We start from the raw sequence: 18,468 nt of genomic DNA, 5'->3' as shown, positions 1-18,468 counted from the left end.
CCAGAGCTAACCATTGTTAATGATCTGTGTACCAACCAGGACCTATGGTCCTTCAATCTGAGGGCTTAAGTTTGCTGCATCTAAAGGAAGTTACATGTGCACAAAGTACCACAAAATAGCTGACATGCGGCAAATCATCCCCTGTGGTAAAATAAATAAAGTTTCCTATATGCAACAAGTGCCACATCTTTTTTTCTCTTTTTAACTTGCATGTTTCTTTCAGACTTGATGATTTGTATTTCTCTGCGCTCCACTTTGACAATGCCAGTCGCAAGCGTAACAAAAAGAGGAAAAAGGAGAAACATCAGGAAAGTGAAAGGCTTCTTGGAATACTTAGATCCTCGTTTCCAGAAGAAAACCCGGGAGAAGAAGGAAGAATCCCATCCTCCAGATGGCTCTTTATGAGAGCAATGCAGAAGTGAGGGCAGTAAACAACCTCACAAGGAAGGGAAGCCTTCCAGTGCAGGTGAAAGCAAGAAATACAGCTCCATCGCATCCAGCGAGTATATTAAAGGTAAGCGGCTGCAGCATGTTTATGGGATTCCTTTTAGATTAATCTAGAGATTATTTAAAACAGTCTTTAAATGCTTGATGACTGAACAGTCTGCTGGATATTAAAATATGTTTTGAAAAATATGTTTCAAGTGTTGTTTTTTCAGCTATGTGGGGAGAACAAATACAGTGGCTATGAATATTTGAAAATATTTGAAAGCTCCTTTTCTACCTTTCTGCGTTTCCTTTCTATTTCACTTTCACTACCTTCTGCATGAGTGTATTGTCTTTTTCTGTTTCCTTCTTTTGCCTTTTGGATAGCCACCGGTGTCCCGGGACACTGCTCAAAATAAAAACACGTTTCTGCCTCCCTCCACCTCCTGCTCTGAGAAAAAAGGGGTGGGGGCGACGGGGGAACAGCCAATGTTTCTCCAGATAATGGAGAAAAATGGAAAAACATTCTATGAAGAAACACAAGTTCTCCGTGAGGCACCAACCTGTATCAGAGTGATATGCACAGTGCTGATCATTAGTTCTGTTCGTAACACTGGCCATACAGTACGGAATTCTACTGATTTAAATCCTTCCATTAAATAGTATTAGTTGACAGATAGAACCGCAATGAACTTCCATAAAATCTTGTCTTAATCAGACTGTGCCAATGTCTCATATCAGCATTGGTATGTATATGGAACATCGGGAGAGGAAACTGTATCGGTATTTACAGCTTTTCTACTTCCTTGTCAGAGAGACGTTATCTCCAAATTAGAAATTGATGTATTTTGAATAAGGGGTGGTGGATCAGATTTATTCTTACTAGTGTTAATATTTGCTCTTGAATAGTGCTTAATATCTGGTAATGCATCAATCAAGCGTCAAAAATAAACTTAAAAATGTGTAAGGCTTATCTCGTTGGTCGATACAAAGACCAAGGGCTTTTCTCTTTTCTCTTTTTTTTCTTCCCAGTATTGTTTTTCTGTTTTCCTTCTCACTGCAGTCTTGATTTTGTTTCTTGTCCCTTAAGTATGTTTTCAATGTGTTGTTGAAACATTTTCCCTTTCAATCCGAAAAAAGGAGCTGTCACTGGTGTCTGCAAGTTGAAGACTGGAGCTTATCTGAAAATCACTGAGCCCAAGAGCTGTCACCTTACTCTTCCAATAGGACAAGGATGTCTTCATTTCTCAGTTAAATGCATTTTTCAGGTTTGTGTATTATTTTCTCAGGAATGGAAAGTGTGCGCACAATTTGCCAGTTGTGGGACTAGGAGTTCTCTTACTTCCTGTGCTTTGTTTAACCTGTCTTAAGTTTAATGGATAGCAATCAAGGTGTACTAGAAATCTGAAAACACTTTATGCTTTGTTCTCTCAGTCATTTTGGTATAACAAACTAGCTTATGGTTTAAACCCTCCATTAGGTTAGCGGTCTCCCTAAACGTAACAAGTCCCTGTGTGCTACAGTAAGACAGTAACAAAAAATTAAGTATAGAAATTCATCCTGTCGTTATTCAGCTTCTGCCTATGGACACACAATTATGCTTATTTAAAGCGGTATCATATTGAAACCTGTAAGAAATGGTCCAGCAATTCGTGCCACTAAGGGGTTTTGAAGGGTTAACATTGAGGCCTGGGTTTAGGCGAGAAAAGAACAAAGGGATTTCTTCGGAGAAAAAACTGCTGACTTTGCACGAATGTGCAGTAACTTCTGACAGCCGGCCAAGAGACCACTAGATAAGGAGGAAAAATATGAGCCTCCCTGTCTCCCTGTCCGAGCGGCCCCCGAGAAAGTAACAAGGACTGATAAGCGGGTGCACTTGGAAGGACTTCGGATTCGGGAAACCAATTATAATAACCCTGCCTCTTCTAGAAGTAGTAATGAATATGTATTAGCCTAGGAGCATAAAAACCAGCCGCCTTACGTAACAGGTGTGCGTCCCGGTGGAGCAGAGACTCCCGGCGCACCCAGCGCTGTTTGCTTGCCTCTATTCGTTTAATAAATTGTAAACTCTGATTGTAATCCTATTTGGGACTCAGTCATTTATAACAATTGGGGGCTCGTCCGGGAGGGTCTTGGTTCCTGAATTCTGACTTGATCTAGGAGGGGCGCCCCCACCATTTGGTGGCTCCTGTTCGAGTCAGGTCAGGGCTAATGCCATCTTGAACCTGAATAAGGGCAAGCAAAGATTTAGATTTTTTTATGAGCTCCCTTTGCCGGCTGCAGCACTATATTTTGCCCGTAATTCTGCGCGCGAAGATCCGAACGAAGACGACGGAGTCGTAAGTATTTAAGGCGTATACCGTTCGGTTGGGTGGGTTTCGGTTGCCTGTGTGTGTGAGAGTGTGACTGAGACGGAACGTAGTTCCGAAGCGATTGTGGAGGTCTTCTAACCGCGGTTCCAATCTCCCGCGAGGGACTTGGCCGGTGAAGGACCGAAGCGATTCCTATAGGATTCGTGGGTGGGTGATAGGTCCTAAACCCCCTGCAAGACACTCTCACTAAGGCAACCAAGGGCTGTAGGAATTGCCACAGTAAAATTCCTAGATGGGTCAGACAAAATTGAAGACCCGGGACCAGAGAAAAGGGAGCAAATTACCAGACATACCACCAGAAAGTCCATTAGGGATAATGATTAGAAATTGGAACGATAGGGGCCCCAGAAAAGGGAAAAAGTAAATTAAAAATGGTTCAGTATTGTATGACAGAATGGCCAAAGGAGCCTTTAAGACCACATGTCTTTTGGCCCGTTTTCGGATCCTTTGAAGACTGGGTTTGCCAGGCCTTAAATATACATGTTAATTCAAAGGAACCTTTTAGCCAGGAGGAAAGTGATTATGCAGGATTATGGATCAGGATCTCACGTCCTTTTCCAGCCTCAATATTTACACTAAAAGCAGACGAGAAGTTTGACGAAGAAGAGAACAAAAAAATAAAAAATAAAAAAAAAAAGGAAAAAGAAAAAGATGATGAATGGGAGTCATTGGATAACCTACCACCTCTATATCCTAACAATCCACCCCCGGTGGTGCATCTTGTAATCCTGTTTTGTTCTTAAATGTTTTGACTGTGTCAAGGAGGAAGGTGGGAGCATTATCTAAGTAACAGTTTAGAAGTTTGTGTATATTCGCGGTGGTGTTCGGTCAGTTTCCCAAGTATCGGGGGAGCGGGGCTGACTGATTATCAAAGTGGTAGAACGGAGAGTCACTTCTTTGGTGGTTCGGGCCTGAGCTCTGGGAATTTGGTAAGAAGGGGGAGAGCGAATTTATTTAGGCCTCAGTACCTTTTTAAACCCCCATCTTGACGGATACACAGGAGTGATTCCTTGTTTTGTGTAGGCTTACTAACAAAGTGCATGAGAAAAATTAGCATTTGGCTTGAAATTCGGTCTTATTGAAATGTAAATTTTGTGGAAAAGGTGTTATTGTTTGTCTAGAAGACAGAAGGCTGAGTGCTTCAGGTCTTTTTCCGAAGTCCTGCGGATTTATGATTGGAATGGGGCTCATTAATAATCTGAAATAGTAAAGTTTGTATGTGGAAAGAAGAGTTTAATCCCAGAGAATTGGGACATTTGGGAAGAAGATTAGGAAAAGATAGTAAAAACCTGCAATAAAAAGGTTTGCGTGGAAATTGAAACAAGGGACAGTAACTAATATAAATAAATAAAAGGGAATGGGAAATCAAGGAAAAGGGGAAAATCCAAAAAAAAAAAAAAAAAAAAAAGACGTCCTAAAAAAGAAAAAGCCTCCTTGGGTGCATATTGGCACATTGGAAGGATATTGTTAGAAATGGGGGCACAGAAAGCAAGAGGACTTTCACTAAGTATTGCAATCAATGGTGGCCACTATATAAACTAAATGGCCACTTTATGGATCAATCGACTATAACAGTGTCTTGCAATTAATGTTTTTGAGGAGAGAAGGAAAATAGGATGAAATGTTGTATAGTGATATGTTGTTTCAGCATGTTGGAGGGAAAAGGTTTGGAATTAAGTTGGCCCCTGACTGAGCCTTTGGTGTTGGCATTAGAAAAGTACGGGCTGGAGAAAGGTAAAGGAAGTGTTAAAAGGGTTGTTGAAGGTGTTAAAGGTTGTGTGGCATGTAGTATTTAACAGAGCTGTTTGAAGTTGAATGAGCAGGGGAAGAGGATGTAGGAATGTTAATAGTTCCGCCTCAACCCGAGGCTGAGATCTCTAAATCGCGGTGTGAGCCCTCTGGGGCAGGGGGACCGTGATGGGTCCGAGAGAGTTGTCGTGGAAACAGAAAAGCAGCTAACTTTTGAAACAACCTGAGTTCGTGTGTGAGCTCAGATTGCCAATGGGACCGCTCAGGGAACTTTCAACGATTGCATTCCCCTGACCGACCCCCTCACTGAGACCCTAATCACCCCGGAAATTATGTAAATACTAAAATCTGGTTAAATTGGCTATTGGGAATTGAGAATCTGTTCCAACAAGGTCCAAAAGAAACCCCTATGGAATTTATGGAATTTTTGAATTTCTGGACCAACTTTGAAATGCAAAAAAAAAAAAAAAAATGGACCTGGCTTAAAAAAAAAAAAAAAAAAAAAAGAGAGAGAGAGGCAACTGGCTAACCTCTTTCCAGGGCAATCAGCCCCTGATATCAGAAAGAAATTGTCTTAGGCTGCAGGACAAACAACAGTCAGGAATGATGGGGACCTGGGGCATCTACCCTAGCAGGTCCACTAGTTGAAATAAAGCTAGGAAACGAAGACAGGCTTGAATTTTTTGTTGGTTATGGGAGCTTCTTTCTCTGTGTTAATTAGGCTGTAAATGTAATAGGAGCAACATATTCAGTGTTAAATAGTTTAAAAGGACGATTAGGAACTAAGACAACTACAATAATTGGAGCCACAGGGAAAGAGGAAGAATGGTCATTCTTACAACCCCTTGATTTGCGTTTTGGGGGTGAGGAACTAACCCATAAATTTTAGTATGTACCAGAATGCCCGATGCCACTCTTGGGACGGGATCTATTAGCCAAATTAGATGCAACAATAACCTTTGAGGATGGAGAATTAATAATGAAGGTACCTGAGTCCAAAGTAGGCCAAATCCTAATGATCAAAGATAAACCCTTTGTTAATATTCCAAGAGAAGTAGAAAATGCAGTTATAGCAACAGTACGGGAAACAGATGTACCAGGGAAGTCGAAACTGGCACAACTGGTAAAGGTGGAATTAAAGGAAAGAGCCAAACCTGTTTGAATCAAACAATATCCACTTAAGATAGAAGCTAGGCACGGGAATGGTGAAAATTATTGACAAATTTCTCAAATATCAGATTCTGGAAGAATGTAAATGGGAATACAATACTCCAATTTTTCCAGTAAAGAAGCCGAATGGCGAGTATAGATTTGTACAAGATCTTAGAGCAATAAATGAAATAACAAAGGATATTCACCCGGTAGTAGCTAATCCTTACACATTGTTAACATCTGTGAAAGAGAAATATAAATGGTTTACCGTGATAGATTTAAAGGATGCCTTCTTTTGCATACCTCTTGATAAAGATAGTAGAAAATTATTTGCCTTCAAATGGGAAAACGTATTGAAGTTTTTGGACCACATATGGTAACAACCGTTTTGGAACAAAGGGGGGGGCACTGGTTATCACCCAGCCGGATGATGAAATATCAGGCAATCCTAACTGAACAAGATGACATAACCTTGAAAACGACTAACCTGTTATATCCAGCAGTATTTCTAGGAACCGTTCCAGAAGAAGGACCGTTGGAACACAATTGTGTGGAAATAATCGAACATACGCCAGCCACAAAGATTTGAAGGATGTACCCCTTGAAAGGTATTCAGTGGGAATACCACACTCCGTGGCACCCACAAAGCTCAGGGAAAGTAGAAAGGATGAATCAAACAATAAAACAACAATTGGCTAAGTTAATGATTGAGACACAGCTGCCCTGGACGAAATGCTTACCATTGGCACTTTTAAACATAAGAACTAAACCACACAGTGAGACTGGATTATCATCATATGAAATGTTATATGGTATGCCTTATTCTCAAGGGATGCCCCTAGGGAACAATGTAGTTGAGGATCATAGTATCCAGAAATACATAATTACCATTGGAAGGAGATTACAGGAGATAAGAGAAATTGGGATGATGACTCAGACACCACCTTTAGGATTTGCTATTCATAAAATACAACCAGGAGACAAGGTCTTAATAAAAACCTGGAGAGAAGAATCATTGAACCCCCGATGGGAGGGACTGTACCTTGTTTTACTTACTATTGAAACAGCTGTGAGAACAGCAAGAAGGGGTTGGACCCACGCATCCAGAATAAAAGGACCAATAACTACCGAAGCCTGGAGGGTTGAGTCCACTCCTGGGGAACTGAAACTGAGACTAAAGAGGAACTGATATCCCAGCAATGAGGTTCTGCATGAATTAAGGGCACTGGATAAAGAGGACAAGGCTGAAGGGAGGAAAGGGAGAAGGCAAGACCGGGGTAGGACCCTCCACTGCGGCGTGTATGGTCTACCGAGGGAGGCAACCCCTATGGGTATTGACCGCCGAGTGAGAGTGCCTCGACCGGACTTCTCCCACACCAAGATCAGTTTGTCCTGAGAAAAATAACATGAGAACCTTTTAAACCCATAATAAAATTGTGATTAGTTTTTCCAGGAGCTGGATCACCCTGAAGGGCTGAATGGTAACACAAGCTCTGAAAGCGGGCCCAACCCCATGATTGAAGGCGCTTCCCACACTCTCAAGATTGGACGGCGAAAAAGGCTTATAATATGACAGGTCGCCAAAGAGAACTGAATTGTGACTGTAAGTGGAAACCCAACGTGGGAGCTTGGAAGCGTGCATATACGAGTACAAACGGGGCAGACATTGTAACAGGACCACTCGGTAACAAGGACACTCTGTATTATCACGCCCCAAAGGGTAAAGATGGATGGGATGGTCATTTTCCAAACGGGACGTGGGCCCTAAAGGGACATTATTGGGTGTGTAGCAAACATGCTTACAAGAGGCTACCTGGAAACTGGTCGGGAATATGCTATGGGGGGTACATAAGACCCTTGTTCTTTTTATTGTCACAAACACAAGGAAATCATTTAGGAATAAGATTATATGATGACCTGAACAGAGTAAAACGATCTATTGATACTTCCTTATCCGGGGATAGTGCCCAAAAATGGGGAAAGGATGAATGGCCTCCTGAAAGAATCATACAGCATTATGGGCCAGCCACCTGGAACCCGAATGAGTTGATATCAGGAGCCCGAGAACCTATTTATAATTTGAACCGAATAATTAGGTTGCAAGCTATCCTCGAAGTTGTAACAAATCAAACAGCGACAGCCTTGGATCTTTTGGCTGACCAATCCACTCAAATGAGAAATGCTATATTCCAACATAGAATGGTCTTAGACTATTTACTAGCAGAAGAAGGGGGAGTATGTGGAAAACTGAACGATTCTAATTGTTGTCTACAGATTGATGATAATGGAAAAGTGGTCAAGCAGATAACAAAGGAAATTAGAAAGCTAGCCCACGTCCCAGTACAAACTTGGAAGGGTATGGATTGGGATTTCTTTTCATGGTTGCCTGGTGAACCATGGGTTAAAAGGATGCTGTTTTTATTTTTATGTGGTATAGTGACATTATTGTTTATACCTTGTATGATACCTTGCTTTACGTTGTTGATACGGCGAGTAATAAATAGCACCCAATTTGTGATGACTTCAGTGGAGAGAAAAGGTGACGTGTCGATAATGATGCTTAAGAAATGGACACCCCGAGAACTGACTGATGAAATCCAATTGTTACTGACAAAGGTTGAAGGAGAGACACGAATTGATGATTAAAAAAAAAAAAAGGGAGGAATTGTAAGAAATGGTCCAGCAATTCGTGCCACTAAGGGGTTTTGAAGGGTTAACATTGAGGCCTGGGTTTAGGCGAGAAAAGAACAAAGGGATTTCTTCGGAGAAAAAACTGCTGACTTTGCACGAATGTGCAGTAACTTCTGACAGCCGGCCAAGAGACCACTAGATAAGGAGGAAAAATATGAGCCTCCCTGTCTCCCTGTCCGAGCGGCCCCCGAGAAAGTAACAAGGACTGATAAGCGGGTGCACTTGGAAGGACTTCGGATTCGGGAAACCAATTATAATAACCCTGCCTCTTCTAGAAGTAGTAATGAATATGTATTAGCCTAGGAGCATAAAAACCAGCCGCCTTACGTAACAGGTGTGCGTCCCGGTGGAGCAGAGACTCCCGGCGCACCCAGCGCTGTTTGCTTGCCTCTATTCGTTTAATAAATTGTAAACTCTGATTGTAATCCTATTTGGGACTCAGTCATTTATAACAATTGGGGGCTCGTCCGGGAGGGTCTTGGTTCCTGAATTCTGACTTGATCTAGGAGGGGCGCCCCCACCATTTGGTGGCTCCTGTTCGAGTCAGGTCAGGGCTAATGCCATCTTGAACCTGAATAAGGGCAAGCAAAGATTTAGATTTTTTTATGAGCTCCCTTTGCCGGCTGCAGCACTATATTTTGCCCGTAATTCTGCGCGCGAAGATCCGAACGAAGACGACGGAGTCGTAAGTATTTAAGGCGTATACCGTTCGGTTGGGTGGGTTTCGGTTGCCTGTGTGTGTGAGAGTGTGACTGAGACGGAACGTAGTTCCGAAGCGATTGTGGAGGTCTTCTAACCGCGGTTCCAATCTCCCGCGAGGGACTTGGCCGGTGAAGGACCGAAGCGATTCCTATAGGATTCGTGGGTGGGTGATAGGTCCTAAACCCCCTGCAAGACACTCTCACTAAGGCAACCAAGGGCTGTAGGAATTGCCACAGTAAAATTCCTAGATGGGTCAGACAAAATTGAAGACCCGGGACCAGAGAAAAGGGAGCAAATTACCAGACATACCACCAGAAAGTCCATTAGGGATAATGATTAGAAATTGGAACGATAGGGGCCCCAGAAAAGGGAAAAAGTAAATTAAAAATGGTTCAGTATTGTATGACAGAATGGCCAAAGGAGCCTTTAAGACCACATGTCTTTTGGCCCGTTTTCGGATCCTTTGAAGACTGGGTTTGCCAGGCCTTAAATATACATGTTAATTCAAAGGAACCTTTTAGCCAGGAGGAAAGTGATTATGCAGGATTATGGATCAGGATCTCACGTCCTTTTCCAGCCTCAATATTTACACTAAAAGCAGACGAGAAGTTTGACGAAGAAGAGAACAAAAAAATAAAAAATAAAAAAAAAAAGGAAAAAGAAAAAGATGATGAATGGGAGTCATTGGATAACCTACCACCTCTATATCCTAACAATCCACCCCCGGTGGTGCATCTTGTAATCCTGTTTTGTTCTTAAATGTTTTGACTGTGTCAAGGAGGAAGGTGGGAGCATTATCTAAGTAACAGTTTAGAAGTTTGTGTATATTCGCGGTGGTGTTCGGTCAGTTTCCCAAGTATCGGGGGAGCGGGGCTGACTGATTATCAAAGTGGTAGAACGGAGAGTCACTTCTTTGGTGGTTCGGGCCTGAGCTCTGGGAATTTGGTAAGAAGGGGGAGAGCGAATTTATTTAGGCCTCAGTACCTTTTTAAACCCCCATCTTGACGGATACACAGGAGTGATTCCTTGTTTTGTGTAGGCTTACTAACAAAGTGCATGAGAAAAATTAGCATTTGGCTTGAAATTCGGTCTTATTGAAATGTAAATTTTGTGGAAAAGGTGTTATTGTTTGTCTAGAAGACAGAAGGCTGAGTGCTTCAGGTCTTTTTCCGAAGTCCTGCGGATTTATGATTGGAATGGGGCTCATTAATAATCTGAAATAGTAAAGTTTGTATGTGGAAAGAAGAGTTTAATCCCAGAGAATTGGGACATTTGGGAAGAAGATTAGGAAAAGATAGTAAAAACCTGCAATAAAAAGGTTTGCGTGGAAATTGAAACAAGGGACAGTAACTAATATAAATAAATAAAAGGGAATGGGAAATCAAGGAAAAGGGGAAAATCCAAAAAAAAAAAAAAAAAAAAAAGACGTCCTAAAAAAGAAAAAGCCTCCTTGGGTGCATATTGGCACATTGGAAGGATATTGTTAGAAATGGGGGCACAGAAAGCAAGAGGACTTTCACTAAGTATTGCAATCAATGGTGGCCACTATATAAACTAAATGGCCACTTTATGGATCAATCGACTATAACAGTGTCTTGCAATTAATGTTTTTGAGGAGAGAAGGAAAATAGGATGAAATGTTGTATAGTGATATGTTGTTTCAGCATGTTGGAGGGAAAAGGTTTGGAATTAAGTTGGCCCCTGACTGAGCCTTTGGTGTTGGCATTAGAAAAGTACGGGCTGGAGAAAGGTAAAGGAAGTGTTAAAAGGGTTGTTGAAGGTGTTAAAGGTTGTGTGGCATGTAGTATTTAACAGAGCTGTTTGAAGTTGAATGAGCAGGGGAAGAGGATGTAGGAATGTTAATAGTTCCGCCTCAACCCGAGGCTGAGATCTCTAAATCGCGGTGTGAGCCCTCTGGGGCAGGGGGACCGTGATGGGTCCGAGAGAGTTGTCGTGGAAACAGAAAAGCAGCTAACTTTTGAAACAACCTGAGTTCGTGTGTGAGCTCAGATTGCCAATGGGACCGCTCAGGGAACTTTCAACGATTGCATTCCCCTGACCGACCCCCTCACTGAGACCCTAATCACCCCGGAAATTATGTAAATACTAAAATCTGGTTAAATTGGCTATTGGGAATTGAGAATCTGTTCCAACAAGGTCCAAAAGAAACCCCTATGGAATTTATGGAATTTTTGAATTTCTGGACCAACTTTGAAATGCAAAAAAAAAAAAAAAAATGGACCTGGCTTAAAAAAAAAAAAAAAAAAAAAAAAAAAAAGAGAGAGAGAGGCAACTGGCTAACCTCTTTCCAGGGCAATCAGCCCCTGATATCAGAAAGAAATTGTCTTAGGCTGCAGGACAAACAACAGTCAGGAATGATGGGGACCTGGGGCATCTACCCTAGCAGGTCCACTAGTTGAAATAAAGCTAGGAAACGAAGACAGGCTTGAATTTTTTGTTGGTTATGGGAGCTTCTTTCTCTGTGTTAATTAGGCTGTAAATGTAATAGGAGCAACATATTCAGTGTTAAATAGTTTAAAAGGACGATTAGGAACTAAGACAACTACAATAATTGGAGCCACAGGGAAAGAGGAAGAATGGTCATTCTTACAACCCCTTGATTTGCGTTTTGGGGGTGAGGAACTAACCCATAAATTTTAGTATGTACCAGAATGCCCGATGCCACTCTTGGGACGGGATCTATTAGCCAAATTAGATGCAACAATAACCTTTGAGGATGGAGAATTAATAATGAAGGTACCTGAGTCCAAAGTAGGCCAAATCCTAATGATCAAAGATAAACCCTTTGTTAATATTCCAAGAGAAGTAGAAAATGCAGTTATAGCAACAGTACGGGAAACAGATGTACCAGGGAAGTCGAAACTGGCACAACTGGTAAAGGTGGAATTAAAGGAAAGAGCCAAACCTGTTTGAATCAAACAATATCCACTTAAGATAGAAGCTAGGCACGGGAATGGTGAAAATTATTGACAAATTTCTCAAATATCAGATTCTGGAAGAATGTAAATGGGAATACAATACTCCAATTTTTCCAGTAAAGAAGCCGAATGGCGAGTATAGATTTGTACAAGATCTTAGAGCAATAAATGAAATAACAAAGGATATTCACCCGGTAGTAGCTAATCCTTACACATTGTTAACATCTGTGAAAGAGAAATATAAATGGTTTACCGTGATAGATTTAAAGGATGCCTTCTTTTGCATACCTCTTGATAAAGATAGTAGAAAATTATTTGCCTTCAAATGGGAAAACGTATTGAAGTTTTTGGACCACATATGGTAACAACCGTTTTGGAACAAAGGGGGGGGCACTGGTTATCACCCAGCCGGATGATGAAATATCAGGCAATCCTAACTGAACAAGATGACATAACCTTGAAAACGACTAACCTGTTATATCCAGCAGTATTTCTAGGAACCGTTCCAGAAGAAGGACCGTTGGAACACAATTGTGTGGAAATAATCGAACATACGCCAGCCACAAAGATTTGAAGGATGTACCCCTTGAAAGGTATTCAGTGGGAATACCACACTCCGTGGCACCCACAAAGCTCAGGGAAAGTAGAAAGGATGAATCAAACAATAAAACAACAATTGGCTAAGTTAATGATTGAGACACAGCTGCCCTGGACGAAATGCTTACCATTGGCACTTTTAAACATAAGAACTAAACCACACAGTGAGACTGGATTATCATCATATGAAATGTTATATGGTATGCCTTATTCTCAAGGGATGCCCCTAGGGAACAATGTAGTTGAGGATCATAGTATCCAGAAATACATAATTACCATTGGAAGGAGATTACAGGAGATAAGAGAAATTGGGATGATGACTCAGACACCACCTTTAGGATTTGCTATTCATAAAATACAACCAGGAGACAAGGTCTTAATAAAAACCTGGAGAGAAGAATCATTGAACCCCCGATGGGAGGGACTGTACCTTGTTTTACTTACTATTGAAACAGCTGTGAGAACAGCAAGAAGGGGTTGGACCCACGCATCCAGAATAAAAGGACCAATAACTACCGAAGCCTGGAGGGTTGAGTCCACTCCTGGGGAACTGAAACTGAGACTAAAGAGGAACTGATATCCCAGCAATGAGGTTCTGCATGAATTAAGGGCACTGGATAAAGAGGACAAGGCTGAAGGGAGGAAAGGGAGAAGGCAAGACCGGGGTAGGACCCTCCACTGCGGCGTGTATGGTCTACCGAGGGAGGCAACCCCTATGGGTATTGACCGCCGAGTGAGAGTGCCTCGACCGGACTTCTCCCACACCAAGATCAGTTTGTCCTGAGAAAAATAACATGAGAACCTTTTAAACCCATAATAAAATTGTGATTAGTTTTTCCAGGAGCTGGATCACCCTGAAGGGCTGAATGGTAACACAAGCTCTGAAAGCGGGCCCAACCCCATGATTGAAGGCGCTTCCCACACTCTCAAGATTGGACGGCGAAAAAGGCTTATAATATGACAGGTCGCCAAAGAGAACTGAATTGTGACTGTAAGTGGAAACCCAACGTGGGAGCTTGGAAGCGTGCATATACGAGTACAAACGGGGCAGACATTGTAACAGGACCACTCGGTAACAAGGACACTCTGTATTATCACGCCCCAAAGGGTAAAGATGGATGGGATGGTCATTTTCCAAACGGGACGTGGGCCCTAAAGGGACATTATTGGGTGTGTAGCAAACATGCTTACAAGAGGCTACCTGGAAACTGGTCGGGAATATGCTATGGGGGGTACATAAGACCCTTGTTCTTTTTATTGTCACAAACACAAGGAAATCATTTAGGAATAAGATTATATGATGACCTGAACAGAGTAAAACGATCTATTGATACTTCCTTATCCGGGGATAGTGCCCAAAAATGGGGAAAGGATGAATGGCCTCCTGAAAGAATCATACAGCATTATGGGCCAGCCACCTGGAACCCGAATGAGTTGATATCAGGAGCCCGAGAACCTATTTATAATTTGAACCGAATAATTAGGTTGCAAGCTATCCTCGAAGTTGTAACAAATCAAACAGCGACAGCCTTGGATCTTTTGGCTGACCAATCCACTCAAATGAGAAATGCTATATTCCAACATAGAATGGTCTTAGACTATTTACTAGCAGAAGAAGGGGGAGTATGTGGAAAACTGAACGATTCTAATTGTTGTCTACAGATTGATGATAATGGAAAAGTGGTCAAGCAGATAACAAAGGAAATTAGAAAGCTAGCCCACGTCCCAGTACAAACTTGGAAGGGTATGGATTGGGATTTCTTTTCATGGTTGCCTGGTGAACCATGGGTTAAAAGGATGCTGTTTTTATTTTTATGTGGTATAGTGACATTATTGTTTATACCTTGTATGATACCTTGCTTTACGTTGTTGATACGGCGAGTAATAAATAGCACCCAATTTGTGATGACTTCAGTGGAGAGAAAAGGTGACGTGTCGATAATGATGCTTAAGAAATGGACACCCCGAGAACTGACTGATGAAATCCAATTGTTACTGACAAAGGTTGAAGGAGAGACACGAATTGATGATTAAAAAAAAAAAAAGGGAGGAATTGTAAGAAATGGTCCAGCAATTCGTGCCACTAAGGGGTTTTGAAGGGTTAACATTGAGGCCTGGGTTTAGGCGAGAAAAGAACAAAGGGATTTCTTCGGAGAAAAAACTGCTGACTTTGCACGAATGTGCAGTAACTTCTGACAGCCGGCCAAGAGACCACTAGATAAGGAGGAAAAATATGAGCCTCCCTGTCTCCCTGTCCGAGCGGCCCCCGAGAAAGTAACAAGGACTGATAAGCGGGTGCACTTGGAAGGACTTCGGATTCGGGAAACCAATTATAATAACCCTGCCTCTTCTAGAAGTAGTAATGAATATGTATTAGCCTAGGAGCATAAAAACCAGCCGCCTTACGTAACAGGTGTGCGTCCCGGTGGAGCAGAGACTCCCGGCGCACCCAGCGCTGTTTGCTTGCCTCTATTCGTTTAATAAATTGTAAACTCTGATTGTAATCCTATTTGGGACTCAGTCATTTATAACAAACCTAATCAGCATGTTAGAAAGCACTTAGTATCAGTTATCGGCTTTTGTCCTGGAGGGCTGAGGTTTGTTTTGTTTTGTTTTACATTCAGCATTTCCTTTTCTAGCTTCCATTCCCCTGTTGTTTTGCATGAGGAAAACATGCAGCTTTACAAAGTAGAACGGAAAGAGATGCTTTTCAGTCTAACTTTTCAGTTTTTTGTAGGAGTTTTAAATGTGGTAGGTGCAAAACAGCATAAGTACTGCTGCCAAAGTTATATTCAAACAAGTATTTCTTGGAGAAGCAGAAGAAGCCCAGGGAGAAATAAATTTACAAACATGCTCTTCATGCTCTCCTTTCCCAAGATTTCTCTGAGATATATCCCATAGTCTGTGGGTTTTGAGGTATGTGGTTCCCAGGAGTGAAAAGGAGGGCCAAACATCTCTCCTCGCGCATCTCAACGTGCCAGGGCTTTAGTGTACTGCCACTTATGGCTCCGCTTTTCACCTGGAAAAAGCGACCTCATGCTGTAAACTGAGGAGCCCTGCTATTGTTCTACTTGTTGTTTTTTTTTTTTTTTTTTCCCTGCTCATACAGGCTTAGAAATGTGCTGATGAAACAATAAAAAAGCCAGCTTGGTACATCTCCTTACAAAAAAAAATAAATACAAACTTGAGCTCCTGATTGGCTTCATGCTGAACTCTGTGCTGTTCTTGTCATAATCTTGGTCTCTCAGTAGATAATATGGTTTAATTACGAATAGAATCATGTGATGAAGAAGATCTCACACTGCAACAAATCCAACATCTCAAATGAAATTTTACATTTTCCGTGATTTTCTTTCTGAGCAGAAGTGTGTAGTATTAAATATATATATATATATCTGTGAGGAAGCCACGGTCGCAGTTACTCAGATATTTTAATAAGCACTTGCAGTAAGATAAATTGCTGCATCTTTTAGCATTATTTAATTGTAGGGTTAGAGACATGTTGATTCAACAGAGCTGTAAAGTTTCTAAGAGGTCACTTTGAAAAATACCAGCTAAATTACAGGCAAGACTGCACCCGTTCTTAAAAACAAACAACCCCCCCAATCATCTATTTTCCTCTTACAGATAACTGAAGTAATCCCCGAAGAACACAGTTCACTATCCAAAGGCAAGTTTTATTTTTAAACATTTTCTACATTTTATACCTAGCTGCAACTTAACAACCAGTTAACAGTCGGTGACAATCCTGTTCAGTGTTGAAAATGTCATTCTGGCATAGGAAACAAAGGACTTCATCTTGCTTTTCTTCTTGGATCTTCACGTTCCAGATACGTGAGAGAAAGAGCAGCGTTAAAGCAGTTAAATTCCTGCATTCCTAAGTGCTCTCTCTAGCCAGTTTCTGAACGCTTCTGTTCTGTGGCTAGGATTTGGTCAGCTTGACCACAAGATCACTAAAAAAGCAGGTAGCTTTGTCCTAATATTCTGTACAGTTGACCAATTTTAGCATAGAACTGAAATGCAGTCAGTTGAATGGGAGGGCTTTGGAAGCTGCCTTCTCCAGTCAGTCCAGCCCTGTAGTCAGAGAGCAGATCAAGCCGGGTGCAGGGTTGTGACTTCTCTCTTTAGAAAGAAAACCACTGAGCCAGACAGCTCCATGTTGAGTATCACAACAGGGAATGACATTTCTTCCCTTTGTCTTTCAGATGCAGAGCTTACTGATGGAAGCCTTCAATACTCAGACTAAACCTACCATCAAAACCGACGACCTTTTTACCATCCAAACCAACCATTTTTCCATCAAACCCAACAACTTGGGTTTTGAAATGAAACTGGTAAGCCACAAGCCTTTATTGAATCTATTTTGCAGTGAAAGGGTTTTCTCTGTAGCCTGATCATTTAAACTGTTGTGCTTAAAAGAAGGTCACTTGCAAGAGCAGTTATAATCCATGCTATAAAATTGAATCATCCTCTAGAAAGAAAAAAAAAAGGAGCAATTATCTTGCATGTACTCCTGATAAAGGAGGAGCTACACAATGGTATATAGTTTCACACTTTATTTTTGAGAATGTCCAGGCTTAAGTAACAGCTCTTGATGATAAATGAAAAGATTAACACGCAGTGGATTTACACAGAACATTACATTTGTAACAATGATCGATACAGAGTATTTGTCATGCAAATCACCTGTGTGCACCGAGGAATACTTATTTCAATATATATCTGTACAGTATTTACATTTTATATTTAAACTCTAACTCGAAACATTTTCCAAGAAAATACAGAAATGAAACTGGTAAGCCACAAGTCTTAATCTGCAGCATTTGGTCTACAACAGACCTGGCTTTTCCAGCAAGCATATCTACATAGATATGTAACAAATCTTAAAAAATAGGCATTGTTTTTATCTATGAAGCATTATAAATGCTGCTTGGTTTATAAAGCTTCAGTTTTGTACCCGTTTAAAACTGTTCAAAATGTTAAGTGATTTAGAGCTTACTTTGTCAGAATATTTTAAAATTTAAGTCAGTCCAGGGGAGTTTAACTGTTATATACAGTTCTCTCCTAGATTGCACTGGCAACGGGGCAGCAATTTAATGCTAGAAATAATATACTTCCTGCTACAATCTCCTCAGTTACATGTTACTCTAAATAATTATTTCTGCAGGGTATAAGAACTTCAAATACAGCAAACGAACTCTCAAGGCATTTCCTTTGTGCTTACCGGTAGACACCGTCGCCTGGCTAGATAAACAGATTTTCTTGAAGGTGTTATTTCAGCATATAAGAATTGATTAAAAAAAAAAAAAGTGCTTCATGGCTTATTGGTTTTGTAATCTCACAGTTCTCCAGGAATACTTGATTTGCTGCATTTCACCATTACGCTCGTCAGTAGCACTGATTCTGGTTTATCACTATTTGCATTACAAATCTCCTTGTCCAAAGCCTAAACTGATGTATGCACTGCTTGAAAACAAAACGTGAAGTTGCAGAGCAGAAGACTCAAGTCATTAGGTTAGCAGCTGCGTAACCATACTGCTTTCCAAACATAAGATGTAGAGCTTACTGAGTTTCTATGAAGAGTTTAAATGGCTCCCATTAAGCAAAGATGTCCCCACACTGATACTTCCTCTTAAGCAAGGATTCTACCTCCTTTGGCTGAGGCTTGCTCCCTTACTCACATTCGAACATTCATCCAAGTAGCCTGCAATTCCACGTTCGTGGGGGAAAGTCTGTAGAATAGAAAAGGTTCCTCCAGTCTCTTCCTCTCAGCCTTTTTTTGAAGCATGCAATAAAGCAAAACTTTCACAGGCTGACCTTCCATGCAAAACAAGGCAACT

The 18,468-nt window shown here is 41.3% G+C and overlaps 2 protein-coding genes and 1 long non-coding RNA gene across 7 annotated transcripts in view; 2 read left to right on the top strand and 1 right to left on the bottom strand.

Annotated features, from left to right (window-relative positions):
• Window positions 1-18,468, bottom strand: part of LOC310888674 (uncharacterized protein) — a 151,106-nt gene that overhangs the window by 52,485 nt on the left and 80,153 nt on the right. The gene's annotated exons all lie outside the window — the stretch shown is intronic.
• Window positions 1-18,468, top strand: part of LOC310888675 (ubiquitin carboxyl-terminal hydrolase 42-like) — a 77,283-nt gene that overhangs the window by 26,357 nt on the left and 32,458 nt on the right. For 2 of the 3 annotated variants that reach the window (XM_083815624.1, XM_083815623.1), the window contains exon 1: window positions 16,452-16,962. Coding sequence is in view for 1 of the 3 variants with exons in the window: in XM_083815622.1 (XP_083671748.1) it covers window positions 16,834-16,962 (129 nt within the window). In the remaining 2 variants the exon portion in view is untranslated. Of the gene's footprint in view, window positions 1-16,255; window positions 16,299-16,451; window positions 16,963-18,468 lie in introns of those variants that run through there. The other variant, XM_083815622.1, reaches the window with a different exon arrangement.
• LOC310888679 lies at window positions 1,712-15,137 on the top strand. The gene is made up of 2 exons (XR_014576054.1): window positions 1,712-2,765; window positions 6,200-15,137. It is a non-coding gene; the product is annotated as an uncharacterized lncRNA (long non-coding RNA).

Source organism: Anser anser (assembly GCF_964211835.1).
Source record: "Anser anser genome assembly, chromosome: W".
In the NCBI taxonomy this organism is placed as follows: Eukaryota; Metazoa; Chordata; class Aves; order Anseriformes; family Anatidae; genus Anser; species Anser anser.
Note: the sequence above shows the minus strand (reverse complement) of the source record. Positions and strands in the feature narration are given on the sequence as shown.